Source organism: Boleophthalmus pectinirostris, unplaced genomic scaffold (genome assembly GCF_026225935.1).
Source record: "Boleophthalmus pectinirostris isolate CB_2022bp ecotype Guang Dong unplaced genomic scaffold, ASM2622593v1 HiC_scaffold_20, whole genome shotgun sequence".
NCBI lineage: Eukaryota > Metazoa > Chordata > Actinopteri > Gobiiformes > Gobiidae > Boleophthalmus > Boleophthalmus pectinirostris.
Genome location: NW_026571153.1, coordinates 227799 through 249421, shown reverse-complemented (window position 1 = coordinate 249421; position 21623 = coordinate 227799). Strand labels below are relative to the sequence as shown.

The 21623-nt window shown below is 49.6% G+C and overlaps 1 protein-coding gene across 1 annotated transcript in view; it reads left to right on the top strand.

Annotated features, from left to right (window-relative positions):
* LOC110162074 (calmodulin-binding transcription activator 2-like) overlaps window positions 1-21207 on the top strand; it is a 36950-nt gene extending 15743 nt beyond the window's left edge. The window contains exons 12-25 of the mRNA XM_055156772.1: window positions 911-1315; window positions 2786-2912; window positions 4597-4731; window positions 6113-6330; window positions 8252-8487; window positions 8897-8975; window positions 12939-13779; window positions 15528-15874; window positions 16008-16174; window positions 16862-17066; window positions 17146-17217; window positions 19306-19475; window positions 19560-19634; window positions 19977-21207. Coding sequence (XP_055012747.1) covers window positions 911-1315; window positions 2786-2912; window positions 4597-4731; window positions 6113-6330; window positions 8252-8487; window positions 8897-8975; window positions 12939-13779; window positions 15528-15874; window positions 16008-16174; window positions 16862-17066; window positions 17146-17217; window positions 19306-19475; window positions 19560-19634; window positions 19977-20031 — 3132 coding nt within the window. The 3' untranslated portion in view covers window positions 20032-21207. The remainder of the gene's footprint in view (window positions 1-910; window positions 1316-2785; window positions 2913-4596; window positions 4732-6112; window positions 6331-8251; window positions 8488-8896; window positions 8976-12938; window positions 13780-15527; window positions 15875-16007; window positions 16175-16861; window positions 17067-17145; window positions 17218-19305; window positions 19476-19559; window positions 19635-19976) is intronic.
* Window positions 21208-21623: the final 416 nt, after the last annotated feature.

The window sequence follows — 21623 nt, the reverse complement described above, 5'->3', positions numbered from 1 at the left end:
TCTAGTTCTGGTTCTGGTTCTGGTTTAGTTCTGGTTCTGGTTCTGGTTTAGTCCTGGTTCTGGTTTAGTTCTGGTTTGGTTTAGTCCTGGTTTAGTTGTGGTTTAGTTCTGGTTCTGGTTTAGTTCTAGTTCTGGTTCTGGTTTTGGTTTAGTTCTGGTTCTGGTTCTGGTTTTGGTTTAGTTCTAGTTCTGGTTCTGGTTTTGGTTTAGTTGTGGTTCTGGTTTAGTTCTGGTTTAGTCCTGGTTCTGGTTTAGTTCTGGTTCTGGTTTAGTTCTGGTTCTGGTTTTGGTTTAGTTCTGGTTTCTGGTTTAGTTCTGGTTCTGGTTCTGGTTTTGGTTTAGTTCTGGTTCTGGTTCTGGTTTGGTTTAGTTCTGGTTCTGGTTTTTGGTTTAGTTCTGGTTCTGGTTTTGGTTTAGTTCTGGTTCTGGTTCTGGTCTTGGTTTAGTTCTAGTTCTGCTTCTGGTTTTGGTTTAGTTCTGGTTCTGGTTCTGGTCTTAGTTTAGTTCTAGTTCTGGTTCTGGTTCTGGTTTAGTTCTGCTTCTGGTTTTGGTTTAGTTCTGGTTCTGGTTCTGGTTTTGGTTTAGTTCTGGTTCTGGTCTTGGTTTAGTTCTGGTTCTGGTTCTGGTTCTTGGTTTAGTTCTGGCTTCTGGTTTTGGTTTAGTTCTGGTTCTGGTTTAGTTTGTTCTGTTCTGGTTTTGGTTTAGTTCTGGTTCTGGTTCTGGTTTTTTGGTTTTGGTTTAGTTCTGGTTCTGGTTTTAGTCTGGTTTTGGTTTGTTGTTCTGGTTGGTTTGTTCTGGTTTTGGTTTAGTTTCTGTTTGTTTTGGTTCTAGTTCTGTTCTGGTTCTGTTTGGTTCTGGTTTAGTTCTGGTTCTGGTTCTGGTTTTGGTTTAGTTGTGGTTCTGGTTGCAGGTGAAGCAGGAGAGTGGTCGTCGTGGTTCGGATGTGGTCTCCGTGGAAACGCCTCCTCAGCGCTCCGTCTCCATGGATACGGACGCAGTGGAGGAGGCGGGGCTTGAGCTCTCCTTCGACTCGCCGTTCCCCGACCTCATCTCTGACCTCATCGGCGAAGAGGCCAATCCGGCGCCTCCGCTGGCCTCGCTGACGCCCGCTCTGACGCCCTCGTTAACGCCCTCGTTAACGCCCTCGTTAACGCCCTCGTTAACGCCCTCGTTACCGCAGTTTCCCGCCGGCGTGCGCTACATGGTCCCGCCCACTCCGACGCCGTCATCGTCCTTCCTGCCCTTCCCAAACCCCGGCCCCTCGCCGCGAACCGCCGCCATCACCGACTTCAGCCCCGAGTGGTCCTACCCCGAGGTACGAACAACCTCCTCCTCTCCTCAGGGCGGGGTAACAGTCTGTGTTTTTGCCCCTCTCTCCTCAGGGCGGGGTAACAGTCTGTGTTTTTGCCCCTCTCTCCTCAGGGGGGGTATGTTTTTTGCCCCTCTCTCCTCAGGGCGGGGTAACAGTCTGTGTTTTTGCCCCTCTCTCCTCAGGGCGGGGTAACAGTCTGTGTGTTTTTTGCCCTCTCTAACAGTCTGTGTGTTTTTGCCCCTCTCTCCTCAGGGCGGGGTAACAGTCTGTGCTGTTTTTGCCCTCTCTCCTCAGGGCGGGGTACAGTCTGTGTGTTTTTTGCCCTCTCTCCTCAGGGCAGTCTGTGTTTTTGCCCCTCTCCTCCTCAGGGGGGGTAACAGTCTGTGTTGTTTTGCCCCTCTCTCCTCAGTCAGTCTGTGTGTTTGCCCCTCTCTCCTCAGGGGGGTCTGTGTGTTTTTGCCCTCTCTCCTCAGGGCGGGGTAACAGTCTTGTGTTTTTGCCCCTCTCTCCTCAGGGCGGGGTAACAGTCTGTGTGTTTTTGCCCCTCTCTCCTCAGGGCGGGGTAACAGTCTGTGTTTTGCCCCTCTCTCAGGGCGGGTAACAGTCTTTGTTTTTGCCCCTCTCTCCTCAGGCCCCTCTCTCCTCTTAACAGTCTTTGTTTTTGCCCTCTCTCCTCAGGGGTACAGTCTGTGTTAACAGTCTTTGTTTTTTGCCCCTCTCAGGCGGGGTAACAGTCTGTGTGTTTTGCCCCTCTCTCCTCAGGGCGGGGTAACAGTCTGTGTTTTTTGCCCCTCTCTCCTCAGGGTGGGGTAACAGTCTGTGTGTTTTGCCCCTCTCTCCTCAGGGCGGGGTAACAGTCTGTGTGTTTTGCCCCTCTCTCCTCAGGGCGGGGTAACAGTCTGTGTGTTTTTGCCCCTCTCTCCTCAGGGCGGGGTAACAGTCTGTGTTTTTGCCCCTCTCTCCTCAGGGCGGGTAACAGTCTGTGTTTTTTGCCCCTCTCTCCTCAGGGCGGGCAGTCTTTGTTTTTGCCCTCTCTCCTCAGGGCGGTCCAGTCTGTTTTTGCCCCTCTCTCTCAGGGCGGGGTAACAGTCTGTGTTTTTGCCCTCTCTCCTCAGGGCGGGTACAGTCTTTGTTTTGCCCCTCTCCTCCAGGGTAACAGGGAGTAACAGTCTGTGTGTTTTTGCCCCTCTCTCCTCAGGGCGGGGTAACAGTCTGTGTTTTTGCCCCTCTCTCCTCAGGGTAACAGTCTGTGTGTTTTGCCCCTCTCTCCTCAGGGGTGCCAGGGGTGTGTTTTTGCCCCTCCTCTCCTCAGGGCGGGGTAACAGTCTGTGTTTTTTGCCCCTCTCTCCTCAGGGCGGGGTAACAGTCTGTGTTTTTGCCCCTCTCTCCTCAGGGCGGGGTAACAGTCTGTGTTTTTGCCCCTCTCTCCTCAGGGCGGGGTAACAGTCTGTGTTTTTGCCCCTCTCTCCTCAGGGTGGGGTAAAAGTTCTCATCACGGGTTCGTGGAGTGAATCTTCTGGACGTTATTCTTGTGTCTTTGACCAGAGTTTGGTTCCTGCGTCTCTGATTCAACCTGGAGTCCTGCGCTGCTACTGCCCCGGTAAAACTGCCCCTACTGCCCCTACTACTGCCCCAACTGCCCCTACTACTGCTCCTACTGCCCCTACTACTGCTCCCTACTACTGCCCCATACTGCCCCTACTACTGCCCCAACTGCCCCTACTACTGCTCCTACTGCCCCGGTAAAACTGCCCCTACTGCCCCTACTACTGCCCCAACTGCCCTTACTACTGCTCCTACTGCCCCTAACTGCCCATACTGCCCCTACTGCCCCAACTGCCCCTACTACTGCTCCCTACTACTGCCCCAACTGCCCCTACTACTGCTCCTACTGCCCCGGTAAAACTGCCACTGCCCCTACTGCCCCAACTGCCCCTACTACTGCTCCTACTGCCCTACTACTGCCCCTACTGCCCCTACTACTGCCCCAACTGCCCCTACTACTGCTCCCTACTACTGCCCCAACTGCCCCTACTACTGCTCCTACTGCCCCGGTAAAACTGCCCCTACTGCCCCCTGACTACTGCCCCTACTACTGCCCTATACTGCCCCTACTACTGCCCCAACTGCCCCTACTACTGCTCCCTACTACTGCCCCATACTGTCCCTACTACTGCCCTACTGCCTTACTGCCCTACTACTGCCCTACTACTACTGCCTGCCCCCTACTACCTCTGCCTACTACTGCCCATACTGCCCCTACTACTGCCCCAACTGCCCTACTACTGCTCCTACTACTGCCCCATACTGTCCCTACTACTGCTCCTACTCCCCTACTGCCCTCTGCCCCAACTGCCCAACTCCTACTTACTACTGCCCCTACTACTGCGCCCTACTGCCCTACTACTGCCCCAACTGCCCCATACTACTACTGCCCTCTGCCCCTGTGGTGTTGGTCTGACCCTGTTGACCTTCTGCCCGTGTGTTTGGTTCTGACCCGTGTGGTTTGGTTCTGGTTTGTGTGTTCTGTCGTGTTGTTCTGACCCGTGTGTGTTTGGTTCTGCTGACCCGTTGTGTGTGTTTGGTTCTGTGTGTGGTGACCGTGTGTGTGTTGTGTTCTTCGACCGTGTGTGTTGTTTGTTTTGACCGTGTGTGCTGGTGTGTTGGTTCTGACCCGTGTGTGTGTTTGGTTCTGACCCGTGTGTGTTTGGTTCTGACCCGTGTGTGTGTTTGGTTCTGACCCGTGTGTGTTTGGTTCTGACCCGTGTGTGTGTTTGGTTCTGATCCGTGTGTGTGTGACCCGTTGGTTCTGACCCGTGTGTGTGTTTGGTTCTGACCCGTGTGTGTTTTGGTTCTGACCCGTGTGTGTTTGTTGTGGTGTCTGACCCGTGTGTGTTTGGTTCTGACCCGTGTGTGTTGTTTGGTTCTGACCGTGTGTGTGTTGGTTTGTTGACCCGTGTGTGTTTTGGTGACCCGTTCTGACCCGTGTGTGTTTGGTTCTGACCCGTGTGTGTTTGGGTTTGGTTCTGACCCGTGTGTGTGTTTGGTTCTGACCCGTGTGTGTTTTGGTTCTGACCCGTGTGTGTGTTTGGTTCTGACCCGTGTGTGTTTGGTTCTGACCCGTGTGTGTTTCTGACCCGTGTGTGTTTGGTTCTGACTGACCCGTGTGTGTTTGGTTCTTGACCTGACCGTGTGTGTTTTGGTTCTGACCCGTGTGTTGTTTGGTTCTGACCCGTGTGTGTGTTTGGTTCTGACCCGTGTGTGTTTGGTTCTGTTCTCGTCAGCGCACGAGGCCGGGCTGGTCTGTCTGCAGGTTCTGGAGGCCGGAGGTTCTGCCTCGTCCTCGGTTCTGTTCGAGTACAGAGCCCGAAACGCCAACTCCCTCCCCAGCGCCCAACTGGACTGGCTCTCCCTGGACGGTGAGGGGGGCGGGGGTGGAGCTGTGTGTGACGTGTGTGTGTGACATGTGTGTGACATGTGTGTGACGTGTGTGTGTGACGTGACGTGTGTGTGACGTGTGTGTGACGTGTGTGTGACGTGTGTGACGTGTGTGTGTGACGTGTGTGTGACGTGTGTGTGTGTGTGTGACGTGTGTGTGTGACGTGTGTGTGTGTGTGTGTGTGTGTGACGTGTGTGTGTGTGTGTGTGTGTGTGACGTGTGTGTGTGACGTGTGTGTGTGTGATGTGACGTGTGTGTGACGTGTGTGTGACGTGTGTGTGTGTGTGACGTGTGTGTGTGACGTGTGTGTGCGTGTGTGTGTGTGACGTGTGTGTGTGTGTGACGTGTGTGTGTGTGATACGTGTGTGTGACGTGTGTGTGTGTGTGTGACGTGTGTGTGTGACGTGTGTGTGTGTGACGTGTGTGTGTGTGACTGTGTGACGTGTGTGTGTGTGTGTGTGACGTGTGTGTGTGTGTGTGTGATACGTGTGTGTGATACGTGTGTGTGACGTGTGTGTGTGTGATACGTGTGTGTGTGACGTGTGTGTGATACGTGTGTGTGACGTGTGTGTGTGTTGTGTGATACGTGTGTGTGATACGTGTGTGTGATACGTGTGTGTGTGTGTGTGTGTGTGACGTGTGTGTGTGATACGTGTGTGTGGTGTGTGTACGTGTGTGTGTGTGTGGTGTGATACGTGTGTGTGATACGTGTGTGTGTGATACGTGTGTGTGATACGTGTGTGTGTACGTGTGTGACGTGTGTGTGTGTGATACGTGTGTGTGACGTGTGTGGTGTGTGTGTGTTGACGTGTGTGTGATACGTGTGTGTGTGTGTGTGTGTGACGTGTGGTGTGACTGTGTGTGAGGTGTGTACGTGTGTGTGTGTGTGTGACTGTGTGTGTGATTACGTGTGTGTGGTGTGGTGATGTGACGTGTGTGTGACGTGTGTGTGATACGTGTGTGTGTGACGTGTGTGTGTGTGTGTGAGACGTGTGTGTGTGATACGTGTGTGTGTGTGTGTCGTGTGTGTGTGTGTGTGATAGTGGACGTGTGTGTGTGACGTGTTGACGTGTGTACGTGTGTGTGATGTGTGTGACGTTGTGTGGTGACGTGTGTGTGTGATACGGTGTATGTGTGTGTGTGACGTGTGTGTGTGACGTGTGTGTGTGTGACGTGTGTGTGATGTGTGTGTGTGTGGTGTGTGTGTGTTTACGTGTGTGATACGATGTGTGACGTGTGTGTGTGTGACGTGTGTGTGGTACGTGTGTGTGACGTGTGTGTGTGATACGTGTGTGTGATACGTGTGTGTGTGTGATACGTGTGTGTGATACGTGTGTGTGTGACGTGTGTGTGTTTTGTAGATAATCAGTTCCGGATGTCGATCCTGGAGCGTCTGGAGCAGATGGAGCGCAGGATGGCACAGATGTCCTCCAGAGAAACACAGTACCACCAACAGCACCCGGGCACACAGGGCACACAGCTGCCCCTGCCCCCGAGTCTGCCCCCGAGTCTGCCCCCGAGTCTGCCCCCGAGTCTGCCCCCGAGTCTGCCCGCCTCTGTGCCCGGGCAGACGCAGCAGGTTAGAAAAGTTTTGCATATAAATGAGTTATGCAAATTTATTTGTACATTTCTGTACAGGTGTGTAGTACAATACAGGTGTGTGGTACAGGGTGTAGTACAGTACAGGGTGTGTAGTACGGTTGTGGTACAGGTGGTGTAGTAAGGTGTGTAGTCAGGGTGATGTAGTAGTCACAGTACATACGGGTGTGTAGTAGTACGGTGTGTAGTACAGGTGTGTTATTGTACAGGTGTTGTAGTACAGGTGGGTGTTTACAGGTGTGTAGTTACAAGTGGTGTGTACAGTACAGGTGTGTACAGTACAGGTGTGTAGTACAATACAGGTGTGTAACAGTACAGGTGTAGCAGTATGTGTGTAGTACAGGACAGGCTGTGTTACAGTACAGGTGTAGTGTGTTGTAGTGTACAGTACAGGTGTGTATAGTACAGGTGTGTACAGGTGTGTAGTAAGTGTACAGGTGTACCATGTGGTATCAGTACAGAGTGTGTCAGTACAGGTAGTACAGTGTTTGCAGTACAGGTGTGTTAGTGTATGTATAACAGGTTGTGTCGTAGTAACAGGTGTGTAGTACAGCACAGGTGTATAGTACAGGTGTGTTACAGGTGTGTGTAGTACAGGTGTAGGTGCAGTACAGGTGTGTAGTAAGTACAGGTGTTTGTTGTAGTTACAGTTGTACAGGTGTGCTGTAGTACCAGTACCAGGTGTGTGGTACAGTACAGGTGTAAGTACAGGTCAGTACAGGTGAGTGTGTACAGGTGATGTCTATACAGGTGGTTTACAGGTGCATCGTGTTGTACGAGCACATGATTAACAGGTGTGGTATTACTGTGTGAGTCAGGCGCAGGGGCGGAGTTAGACAGGGTGCAGTGTGGTGTAAGGTGTGTCGGGTACAGGTACCGGTGGTGTACAGAGTACCTGTGCAGTACAGGTGGTGTGTAGTGTGTAGTGTACAGTACAGGTGTGTAGTACAGGTGTGTAGTACAGTACAGGTGTGCAGTACAGGTGTGTAGTACAGTAGTACAGTGTGTAGTACAGTACAGGTGTAGTAGTACAGGTGTGTAGTACAGGTGTGTAGTACAGGTGTGTAGTACAGTACAGGTGTGTAAGGTGTGTAGTACAGGTGTGTAGTAACAGGTGTGTACAGTACAGGTGTGTAGTACAGTACAGGTGTGTGTACAGTACAGGTGTGTAGTACAGTACAGGTGCAGGTACAGGTGTGTAGTACAGTACAGGTGTGCAGTACAGGTGTGTAGTACAGGTGTGCAGTAGTACAGGTGTGTAGTACAGTGTGTACAGGTGTGCAGTACAGGTGCAGTACAGGTGTGTAGTACAGTACAGGTGTGTAGTAGTACAGGTGTGTAGTACAGTACAGGTTGTCGTACAGTGTTACAGTGTACAGGTGTGTAGTACAGGTGTGTACAGGTACAGTCAGTGTGTACAGGTGTGTAGTACAGTGTGTACAGTACAGGCTACAGGTGTGTATGTACAGGTGTGTAGTACAGTAAGGGTGTGTAGTACAGTACAGTGTGTAGTACAGGTGTGTAGTGTAGTACAGGTGTGTAGTACAGTACAGGTGTGTAGTACAGGTGTGTGTACAGGTGTGTAGTACAGTACAGGTGTGTAGTGTTAGGTGTGTAGTTACGTACAGTGTACAGGTGTGTAGTACAGGTGTGTAGTAACAGGTGTGTACAGGTGTACAGTACAGGTGTACAGGTGTGTAGTACAGGTGTGTAGTACAGTACAGGTGTGTAGTACAGGTGTGTGGTACAGGTGTGTAGTACCATACAGGTGTGTAGTACAGTACAGGTGTGTACAGGTGTGTAGTACAGGTGTGTAGTACAGGTGTGTGGTACAGTACAGGTGTGTAGTACAGGTGCAGTACAGGTGACCCCTCTGACCTCTGACCTCTGGTCTTCCTCAGTGGTTTGAGCAGCGCATCGTGGGGTTGTGCGAGCGCATGATGAAGAGCGCCTGCTGGACGTCGACTCGTGTGACCGCGGCCGACGGGGGCGGAGTTTTAGACCCCAGGGGCGGGGCTTCGGTCGAAGGGGGCGGGGACAGGCTCCACCGGGCGCCGTGTCACAGAGGAATGACCCTGCTGCATTTGGCGGCTGCCCAGGGATACACCCACCTCATCCACACCCTCATCCACTGGAGGTACGGATCGGACCGGGACTGGACCGGGACCGGGCCGGGGCCGGACCGGGACTGGACCGGGACTAGACCGGGACCAGGCCAGGGCCGGACCGGGACTGGACCGGACCAGGCCAGGCCGGACCGGGACTAGACCGGGACTGGACGGGGACCAGGCCAGGGCCGGACCGGGACTGGACCGGGGCTGGACCGGGACTGGACCGGGACCAGGCCAGGGCCGGACCGGGACTAGACCGGGACTGGACCGGGGCTGGACCGGGGCTGGACCGGGGCTGGACCGGGACCAGGCCAGGGCCGGACCGGGACTAGACCGGGACTGGACCGGGGCTGGACCGGGACCAGGCCAGGGCTAGTCCTGGTTTGGTGCTGTCAGTGAGGAAGGGCATCTGGTTTAAATGTGTGTTTGTTTCAGGACGCTGCACAGAAACAGTTTGGACCTGGAACAAGAAGTGGATCCTCTGAACGTGGATCACTTCTCCTGCACCCCCCTGGTACACAACATATACACACAACACAATATACACACAATATACACAACATATACACACAACACAATATACACACAAACACAATATACACACAATATACACAACATATACACACAACACAATATACACACTATATACACACAATATACACACACAATATACACACTATATACACACAACACAATATACACACATACAATATACACAACATATACACACAACACAATATACACACAATATACACAACATATACACACAACACATATAACACACATACAACAATATACACACAATATACACACAACACACATATACACAACACACACATATACACATATACACAAATATACAACACACAATATACACACAATACACACATATACACATATACATACACAATACACACAACACAATATACACACAATATACACACACACAATATACACACTATATACACAACATATACATACAACACACCACACACATATACACACAATACACATATATACACAACATATACACACACAATATACACACAATATACACACAATATACACACAACACATATACAACACACAAATACACACATATACACAACATATACACACAACACAATATACACACATATACACAACACAATACACACAATATACACACAACACAATATAACACAATATATACACACAACAATATACAACACATATACACAATATACACACAACACAATATACACACAATATACACAACATATACACACAACACAATATACACACAATATACACAACATATACACACACACATATACACACAATATACACAACATATACACACAACACAATATACACACTATATACACACAACACAATATACACACATACAATACACACCAATATACACACAATATACATACAATATACATACACAACACAACACACAATATACACACATACATATACACACATATACACACACACACAATATACACACAATATACACACAATATACACAACACAATATACACACAATATACACAACATATACACAATATACACACACAAATATACACACATACAATATACACAACATATACACACAACACAATATACACACAATATACACACAAACACACATATACACAATATACACACAATATACACACAATATACACAACATACACACTACAAATATACACAAATATACACACAACACAATATACACACATACAATATACACAACATATACACACAACACAATATACACACAATATACACAACATATACACACAACACAATATACACACAACACAATATACACACTATATACACACAACACAATATACACACATACAATATACACACAATATACACACATATACACATTATATACATATACACACACACAATATACACACAATATACACACACACATACACACATACAATATACACACAATACATATACACACAACATACAAAACACAATATACACACAATACACACATAACACACACACAATATACACACAACAACACATATACACACAATATACACACATTACACACACACACATACACACAATATACACAACACTACACACACACAATATACACACAAACAATATACACACAAATATACAATAACACAATATACACACAATATACACACAATATACACACGAACATATACACATATACACACACATACACATATACACAAATATACACACACAATATACACACATACAATATACACAACATATACACACAACACAATATACACAATACACACATATACACACAATATACACAATATACACAATATACAACACACATATACACACAATATACACACATATACACACATACAATATACACACAACATATACACACATACACACAACACAAATACAAACACACACAAACATATACACACAACACAATATACACAACATATACACACATATACACACATACACAATACACACATATATACACACAAACAATATACACACAATATACACCAACACAACACACATATACACACACATACACATATACACACAACATATAACACACACACACACACATACATACACACATATACACACAATATACACAACATATACACAACACAATATACACAATATACAACACACAATATATACACAAACAACACAAATATACACACAATACACAACAATATACATACACACACAATATACACACATACAATATACACAACATATACACACAACACAAACACAATATACACAACATATACACACAACACAATATACACACAATATACACACAATATACATACACACACACAATATACACACATACAATATACACAACATATACACACAACACAATATACACACATACAATATACACAACATATACACACAACACAATATACACACAACACATATACACACATATACACACAACATACACACATATACACACATACAATATACACAACATATACACACAACACAATATACACACATACAATATACACAACATATACACACAACACACAGCACACACACAATATACAATATACACACAACACACATACAATATACACGCAACACACATACACAATATACAACATACACACAACATACAATATACACACAACACACAACATACACACAATATACAACACACACAACACAATATACACACAACACACATACAATATACACGCAATGCACACACAACACACACACAATATACAATATACACACAATATACACACAACACAATATACACACATACAATATACACAACATATACACACAACACAATATACACACAACACACAGGACACACACAACACACACACAACACAATATACACACAACACACATACAATATACACACAACACACACACAATATACACACAACACACATACAATATACACACAATATACAACATACACACAACACACAATACACAATACAATATACACACAACACACATATACACACACACACAACACACATATACACACACAACACATACATACACACACAGATGTGTGTGTTGTGTTACATGAGTGTGTGTTGTGTTACAGATGTGTGTGTGTTGTGTTACAGATGTATGTGTTGCAGATGTGTGTGTGTTGTGTTACAGATGTGTGTGTGTGTGTTGTGTTACAGATGTGTGTGTGTGTGTTACAGATGTGTGTGTTGTGTTACAGATGTGTGTGTTATGTGTGTTTGTGTGTTGTGTTACAGATGTGTGTGTTACAGATGTGTGTGTGTTGTGTTACAGATGTGTGTGTGTTGTGTTACAGATGTGTGTGTTGTGTTACAGATGTGTGTGTTACAGATGTGTGTGTGTTGTGTTACAGGTGTGTGTTGTGTGTGTTGTGTTACAGATGTGTGTGTGTTGTTGTGTGTGTACAGATGTGTGTGTGTTGTGTTACAGATGTGTGTGTGTGTGTGTGTGTTACAGATGTGTGTGTGTTGTGTTACAGATGTGTGTGTTACAGATGTGTGTGTGTTGTGTTACAGATGTGTGTGTGTTGTGTTACAGATGTGTGTGTTGTGTTACAGATGTGTGTGTGTGTGTTACAGATGTGTGTGTTGTGTTACACAGTGTGTGTTACAGATGTGTGTGTGTTGTGTTACAGATGTGTGTGTGTTGTGTTACAGATGTGTGTGTGTTGTGTGTACAGATGTGTGTGTGTTGTGTTACAGATGTGTGTGTGTTGTGTGTACAGATATGTGTGTGTGTGTTACAGATGTGTGTGTGTTGTGTTGCACGTGTGTGTGTGTGTGTGTTACAGATGTGTGTGTGTTGTGTTACACATGTGTGTGTTACAGATGTGTGTGTGTGTTGTGTTACAGATGTGTGTGTGTTACAGGTGTGTGTGTTGTGTTACAGATGTGTGTGTTGTGTTACAGATGTGTGTGTGTTGTGTTACAGATGTGTGTGTGTTGTGTTACAGATGTGGGCGTGTGCGTTGGGGCATCAGGCGTCTGCAGAGTTGTTGTATTCTTGGAGCAGTTCTGCGTTGGGGATCCCAGACTCTCTGGGACGGCTCCCTCTGGCTGTGGCTCGCTCCAGGGGCCACACCAGGCTCGCTACGGCTCTGGAGAGGATGCACACCTCAGGGGGGGTCCACGCCTCAGGAGGGGTCCACGCCTCAGGAGGGGTCCACGCCTCAGGGGGGGTCCACGCCTCAGGGGGGGTCCACGCCTCAGGAGGGGTCCACGCCTCAGGAGGGGGGTCACGCCTCAGGAGGGGGTTCACGCCTCAGGGGGGGTCCACGCCTCAGGAGGGGGGGTTCACGCCTCAGGAGGGGGGGTTCACGCCTCAGGAGGGGGTCCACGCCTCAGGAGGGGTTCACGCCTCAGGGGGGGTCCACGGGGGGGGTCACGCCTCAGGAGGGGGGGTTCACGCCTCAGGGGGGGTCAGGGGGGACAGACCTGAGGAGGAGACCACAGCCACAGAGGAGCAAACCACCAGAAAGAGAAGCTCCAACACACAACAGAGCGGACAAGAAAAACAACTGAAGGCAGAAGAAGAGACGACGGAAAGGAGGAGGGAAGAGGAAGAGGAAGAGGAGGAAGAGGAGGAGGAGGAGAGGAGAGAAGAGGAGGGGAGGGAGAGGAGGAGAGAAGGGGAGGAGGAGGAAGAGCAGGAGGAAGAGGAGAGCAGCATCAGTGTGGACCTGGAGGAACCTCACCTGACTCTCCCAGACCTGCTGAGACCAGAACCCAGAGACCTGTCCCTGTCCCTGGACTCCCCCCAGGCCCTGTCGCCCCTGTCCACCAGCCCCGACACAGGTGAGACAAGAGACACAGGTGAGACACAGGTCACACAGGTGAGACACAGACACAGGTGAGACACAGGTCACACAGGTGAGACAAGAGACACAGGTGAGACTAAAGACACAGGTGAGACTAAAGACACAGGTGAGACTAAAGACACAGGTGAGACAAGAGACACAGGTGAGACATGAGACACAGGTGAGACACAGGTCACACAGGTGAGACTAAAGACACAGGTGAGACACAGGTCACACAGGTGAGACACAGGTCACACAGGTGAGACTAAAGACACAGGTGAGACTAAAGACACAGGTGAGACTAAAGACACAGGTGAGACACAGGTGACACACGTGAGACTAAAGACACTGGTAAAACATGAGACAGGTGAGACTAAAGACACAGGTGAGACACAGGTGAGACTAAAGACACAGGTGAGACTAAAGACACAGGTGAGACAAGAGACACAGATGAGACTAAAGACACAGGTGAGACTAAAGACACAGGTGAGACGCAGGTGAGACACAGGTGAGACAAGAAACACAGGTGAGACACGAGACACAGGTGAGACACAGGTCACACAGGTGAGACTAAAGACACAGGTGAGACACAGGTGACACACGTGAGACTAAAGACAGGTAAAACATGAGACAGGTGAGACTAAAGACACAGGTGAGACACAGGTGAGACTAAAGACACAGGTGAGACAAGAGACACAGGTGAGACATGAGACACAGGTGAGACACAGACACAGGTGAGACTAAAGACACGACACAGGTGTGACACAGGTGAGACACAGACACAGGTGAGACTAAAGACACGACACAGGTGTGACACAGGTGAGACACAGACACAGGTGAGACTAAAGACACGACACAGGTGAGACACAGACACAGGTGAGACTAAAGACACAGGTGAGACACAGGTGACACACGTGAGACTAAAGACACTGGTAAAACATGAGACAGGTGAGACTAAAGACACAGGTGAGATACAGGTGAGACTAAAGACACAGGTGAGACTAAAGACACAGGTGAGACAAGAGACACAGGTGAGACTAAAGACGCAGGTGAGACACAGGTGAGACAAGAGACACAGGTGAGACTAAAGACACAGGTGAGACACAGGTCACACAAGTGAGACTAAAGACACAGGTGAGACACCGGTGACACACGTGAGACTAAAGACACAGGTAAAACATGAGACAGGTGAGACTAAAGACACAGGTGACACTAAAGACACAGGTGAGACAAGAGACACAGGTGAGACATGAGACACAGGTGAGACACAGGTGAGACTAAAGACACAGGTAAAACATGAGACAGGTGAGACTAAAGACACAGGTGAGACACAGGTGACACAGGTGTGACACAGACACAGGTGAGACTAAAGACACAGGTGAGACAAGAGACACAGGTGAGACAAGAGACACGGGTGAGACTAAAGACACAGTTGAGACTAAAGACACAGGTGAGACACAGGTGAGACGCAGGTGAGACATGAGACACAGGTGAGACTAAAGACATGACACAGGTGAAACTAAAGACACAGTTGAGACTAAAGACACAGGTGAGACACAGGTGTGACACAGGTGTCACAGGTGAGACACAGGTGAGACACAGGTGTGACACAGGTGTGACACAGGTGAGACACAGGTGTGACACAGGTGTGACACAGGTGAGACACAGGTGAGACACAGGTGTCACAGGTGAGACAGGTGAGAGGTAAACACCCGTCACTTTTCTCTTGATTATTCTTCTGTCCAGGCCTGAGCTCGTCGAGCCGCCTCAGCTCGTCCAGCAGTTTGCCCTCGCCCTTTGACCCCGCCTCCTCTCCCTCCCTGAGCTCCGCCTACTCCAGCGTGGGCCCCGCTCCCATGGACACTTCGCCGCCGGAGTCCCCGTCCAATTCGCCGGGGCTGCTGTGGGGGGTGGAGTCTCACCTCATGGACTTTGAGAACTCGCCGCCGCCTCACGTGCACGCTCCCGGTCGCCGTGCGCTGTCCCCTCACGTGCACGCTCCCGGCCGCCGTGCGCACTCGTCTCTGGAGCAGCTCCTGAGTCTGAGCGAAAACAACGAGAACGAAGAACTGCTGGAGGACGACGAGCTGCAGGTGAGGACGGGAGGGCACCTGACGCTCGGGGAGGGCACCTGACGCTCGGGGAGGGCACCTGACTCTGGTGGTGGGGTCTGACTCTCGTGTTTCGTCTGACTCTCGTGTTTCGTCTGACTCTCGTGGCGTGCAGGTGGACGTGGCGGCGCTGGCGGAGCAGATCATCGAGGCGACTCCTGAGCGAATCAAACGTGAGGATTTCCCCCGGGGGGCGGAGTCAGCGCTCAGAGAGAGGCGGGACAATCCGGACCTACAAGACACCTGGCTCGCAGCCTACCTGGAGACCATGGACCCGCCCAGGTGAGACCACTGACCCGCCCACTGACCCGCCCAGGTGAGACCACTGACCCGCCCACTGACCCGCCCAGGTGAGACCACAGACCTGCCCACTGACCCGCCCAGGTGAGACCACTGACCCGCCCACTGACCCGCCCAGGTGAGACCACACAGACCTGCCCACTGACCCGCCCAGGTGAGACCACTGACCCGCCCACTGACCCGCCCAGGTGAGACCACTGCCCGCCCAGTGAGACCACAGACCTGCCCACTGACCCGCCCAGGTGAGACACATGACCCGCCCACTGCCCAGGTGAGACACTGACCCGCCCAGGTGAGACCACAGACCCACTGACCCGCCCACTGACCCGCCCAGGTGAGACCACTGACCCGCCCACTGACCCGCCCAGGTGAGACCACAGACCTGCCCACTGACCCGCCCAGGTGAGACCACTGACCCACCCACTGACCCGACCACTGACCCGCCCAGGTGAGATCCGAACAGGGCTAAACCAGGACTAAACTAGGACTCAACCAGGACTGAATCAGGTCTAAAAGTGGACTTCCCCAGGTCCAGGTCTCTGTGGAGCTGTAATGTTCCGCAGTGTGGCATTAACAGTCAGAGCAGGTTAATGCCGTCTTCTGGGACATCTCCGTGGTAACAGAGCCCCTCTGTCTGACTCCCATGATGCTTTGCTCTTTTGTGCTCAGGCGCCTGTGCCCGCCCTCGCCGCTCTCCGCCCTGGCGCTGCACCGCCTGCGCCCACCCTCGTCCGCCGCGTGGGCGGAGTTTCTGAACGCCTCGGCCAATGGGAAGATAGAACGAGACTTCGCTCTGTTAACGCTCACGGACGGAGAACAGAGAGAACTGTACGAGGCGGCCAGGATCATCCAGACCGCCTTCAGGAGATACAAGGTACCGGACCGGGACCGGACCGGGTCTAGACCGGGACCGGACCGGGTCTAGACCGGGCCTGATGTGTGTTGTGTTTCAGGGGCGTCGGCTGAAGGAGCAGCAGGACATGGCAGCTGCAGTGATCCAGAGGTGTTACCGCAAATACAAACAGGTACAAGGTCTGGACCAGGTCTGGACCAGGACTGGACCAGGTCTGGACCAGGACTAAACCAGGTCTGGACCAGGTCTGGACCAGGTCTGACCCAGATGAGACTAACCCTGTGGTCTGTGGTAGTGAGTGTGACATTAGCACAGGGTTAAAGCTCCACTGTGGGACATTCCCTTGATGAGAGTGTAACAGGAGCTTTGGTGTGTGTGTGTGTGTGTGTGTGTGTGTGTCTAACCTGTACTAACACCTGTCTCACCTGTCTCACCTGTCTGAAGCTCACCTGGATCGCCCTCAAGGTAACATCTGTCTGTGGGCGTGTCTTTAGACCTGACCCCGCCCCCTCCGTGTCTGTGTGTGTGTTGTTCTGTGTGTGTGTGTGTCTGTGTGTGTTGTTCTGTGTGTGTGTGTGTGTGTGTGTTGTTCTGTGTGTGTGTGTGTGTTGTGTCTGTGTGTTGTGTGTGTGTGTGTTGTTCTGTGTGTGTGTGTGTGTGTGTGTTCTGTGTGTGTTGTGTGTGTGTGTGTTGTGTGTTGTTCTGTGTGTGTGTGTGTGTGTGTGTTCTGTGTGTGTGTGTGTGTTGTTCTGTGTGTGTGTGTGTGTGTGTGTGTGTGTTGTGTGTGTGTGCTGTGTGTGTGTTCTGTGTGTGTGTTTGTGTGTGTGTGTGTGTTGTTCTGTGTGTGTGTGTGTGTGTGTGTTCTGTGTGTGTGTGTGTGTGTGTGTATCTGACACATGGGGCAGCTGTTAGAATGTGTTGTGTTCCTGTTCCTCTGTTCTAACAGTAGAACGTGTTGTGTTCTGTCAGTTCTAACAGTAGAACGTGTTGTGTTCCGTCAGTTCTAACAGTAGAACGTGTTGTGTTCTCTGTTCTAACAGTAGAACGTGTTGTGTTCTGTCAGTTCTAACAGTAAGAACGTGTTGTGTTCCGTCAGTTCTAACAGTAGAACGTAACAGTAGAACGTGTTGTGTTCCGTCGGTTCTAACAGTAGAACGTGTTGTGTTCCGTCGTTTAACAGTAGAACGTGTTGTGTTCTGTCAGTTCTAACAGTAGAACGTGTTGTGTTCCGTCGGTTCTAACAGTAGAACGTGTTGTGTTTCCGTCGTTCTAACAGTAGAACGTGTTGTGTTCCGTCAGTTCTAACAGTAGAACGTGTTGTGTTCTGTCAGTTCTAACAGTAGAACGTGTTGTGTTCCGTCGGTTCTAACAGTAGAACGTGTTGTGTTCCGTCAGTTCTAACAGTAGAACGTGTTGTGTGTTCCGTAGAACGTGTTCTAACAGTAGAAACGTGTTGTTCCGTCGGTTGTTGTTCTGTCGGTTCTAACAGTAGAACGTGTTGTGTTCCGTAGAACGTGTTGTGTTCCGTCAGTCTAACAGTAGAACGTTGTTGTGTTCCGTCGTTCTAACAGTAGAACGTTGTTGTGTTCTAACAGTAGAACGTTGTGTTCTAGTTCTAACAGTAGAACGTGTTGTGTTCCGTCAGTTCTGGTTCTAAACAGTAGAACGTGTGTGTCGGTTCTGTCGGTTCTAACAGTAGAACGTGTTGTGTTCCGTCGGTTTCTACAGTAGAACGTTTGTGTTCCGTCGTTCCAGTTCTAACAGTAGAACGTGTTGTGTGTCGGTTCTAACAGTAGAACGTGTTGTGTTCCGTCGGTTCTAACAGTAGAACGTGTTGTGTTCCGTCGGTTCTAACAGTAGAACGTGTTGTGTTCCGTCGGTTCTAACAGTAGAACGTGTTGTGTTCCGTCGGTTCTAACAGTAGAACGTGTTGTGTTTCTAACAGTCGGTTCTAACAGTAGAACGTGTTGTGTTCCGTCGTTGTTGTGTTCTGTCAACAGTAGAACGTGTTGTGTTTCTAAACAGTGTGTTCTAACAGTAGAACGTGTTGTGTTCCGTCGTTCTAACAGTAGAACGTGTTGTGGTTCCGTCGGTTCTAACAGTAGAACGTGTTGTGTTCCAGTCGTTGTTCTAACAGTAGAACGTGTTGTGTTCTGTCAGTTTCTAACAGTTAACAGTAACGTGTTGTGTTCCGTCGGTTCTAACAGTAGAACGTGTTGTTCCGTTGGTTCTAACAGTAGAACGTGTTGTGTTCCGTCAGTACGCGCTCTATAAGAAGATGACTCAGGCTGCGATCCTGATCCAGTCCAAGTTCCGTTCGTATTATGAACAGAAGCGTTTCCAGCAGAGTCGCCGCGCCGCCGTCCTCATCCAGCAGTACTACAGGAGCTACAAGGAGTACGAGAGGAAGCAGCGGGCCGCCAGCGCCAGGTACCAGGACCGAGACCGAGACCAGGACCAGGACCAGGACCAGGACCCAGACCCAGACCCAGACTAAAGTGTGTCCTTTTTCAGGGGTTCGTTTCTGACGAAGAAGCAGGACCAAGCGGCTCGAAAGATCATGAGGTTCCTGCGACGCTGCAGACACAGGTCTGAGACTAAACCAGGACTAAACCAGGACTAGACCAGGACTAGACCAGACTAGACTAAACAGGACTAGACCAGGACTAGACCAGGACTAAACCAGGGACTAACCAGGACTAAACCAGGACTAAACCAGGACTAAACCAGGACTAGACCAGGACTAACCAGGACTAACAGGACTAAACCAGGACTAAACCAGGACCAGGACTAGACCAGGACTAGACCAGACTAGACCAGGACTAGACCAGGACTAAACCAGGACTAAACCAGGACTAAACCAGGACTAGACCAGGACTAAACCAGGTCTAGACCAGGTCTAAACGTGGTCTAACCCTGTGTGTGTTCCAGGATTAAGGAGTTGAAGCAGAGTCGGGAGTTGGAGCGTCGAGGACTCACCACTTAAACACTTCACCTGAAAATCACTTTAAAAACGCCCAGACCCCCGACCTCTGACCCTGAACCACCACCTCTGACCTCTGACCCTGAACCCTGACCCTGAACCCTGAAGGGTACTACAACAGTACTACAGTAGTACTACAGTAGTACTGCAGTAGTACTTTATCAGTCCCACCACAGCCCTGCTGACACAACACCACTCAGAGAATCAAACAGGTCCAGACCTGGTCCAGACCCGGTCCAGTCCCGGTCCAGTCCCGGTCCAGTCCCGGTCCAGTCCCGGTCCAGTCCTGGTCCAGACCCGGTCCAGACCCGGTCCAGTCCTGGTCTCTGGTTCTGGACTCGACTCTGTATTTTGAATCAGAGACTTGATTTGGACTGGACCAGGTGTTGCCGCAGTCGCCCCGGGGCAGAGTGCAGAGTGGAGGTGTGTTGCTTCGGGGCACGTGGGCAGGTGTTTGTGGTTCAGGTGTTTGTGGGCGGGGCCTGGGCCGTGTGTTTATTTGTTTATTTATTTATTCTTCAAAGGCATGAGCCGGTCATGTGACTCTGTGCGACCGTGTGATTGGACGCTGCCAGTCTTAACGCCCAATGAGCTTCATGTTCGTACTTTGGCCTGAACCAATCGGCTTTCAGGCTTTGCACCATGTGATTGAGACGGCCCGAGGTCACATGACTCCACCTGGATTCTGATTGGTCCATTTTAATCATGTGACTCTGTTTTTACTGTAACGAGCATGAGATGAAAATCAGCGCCTCCTTCACTCTTCCTCTTCATCTCACTCCTCCTTCACTCCTCCTCCTGTCCTCCCTCCTTCACTCCTCCTCTCACTCTCCTCCTTTTACTCCTCCTCCACTCCTTCTACTCTTCTCTTCTTCACTCCAACTCTCCTCCCTCTTACTCTTCTCTCACTCCTCCTTTTCTCCTTCACTCCTCCTCTCCTCCTTTTCTTCCTCCTTCACTCCTCCTCCTCCTGTCCTCTTTCACTCCTCTCTTCTCTCTCACACTCCTCCGCTCCTCCTTTCTCTCCTCCCTCACTCCTCTCTCTCTTCCTCACTGCTCCTCTTCTCTCTCTTCTTCTCTGTTCTGTCGTTCATTTGCGGTGAGGCTTTTGCATGACTTTATATTCAAACATTTAAAGAAATAAATGTCTAAATTAATAAAAGATGTTGTTTGCTACGACCTGAGTCTCCTGAGTCTCCTTCACTACGACCCGAGTCTCCTTCGCTACGACCCGAGTCGCCTTCGCTACGACCAGAGTCTCCTGAGTCTCCTTCGCTACGACCCGAGTCTCCTTCACTACGACCTGAGTCGACCCGAGTCTCCTTCGCTACGACCCGAGTCTCCTTCGCTACGTCTCTCACTTCCTTCGCCACGACCCGAGTCTCCTTCGCTACGACCCGAGTCTCCTTCACTCGTTCTTTTCACTCGAGTCACTGAAGGTTTAAGACGAGTTTAAAAACACAGAGGAGCACGTCCCACATGATGACATCACAACGTGGAACAGAGAGTTTCAGTTTGAGACAAGAACTAAACCAGGATTAAACCAGGACTAAACCAAGACCAGACCCAGGTCTAAACCAGAAACCAGAACTAAA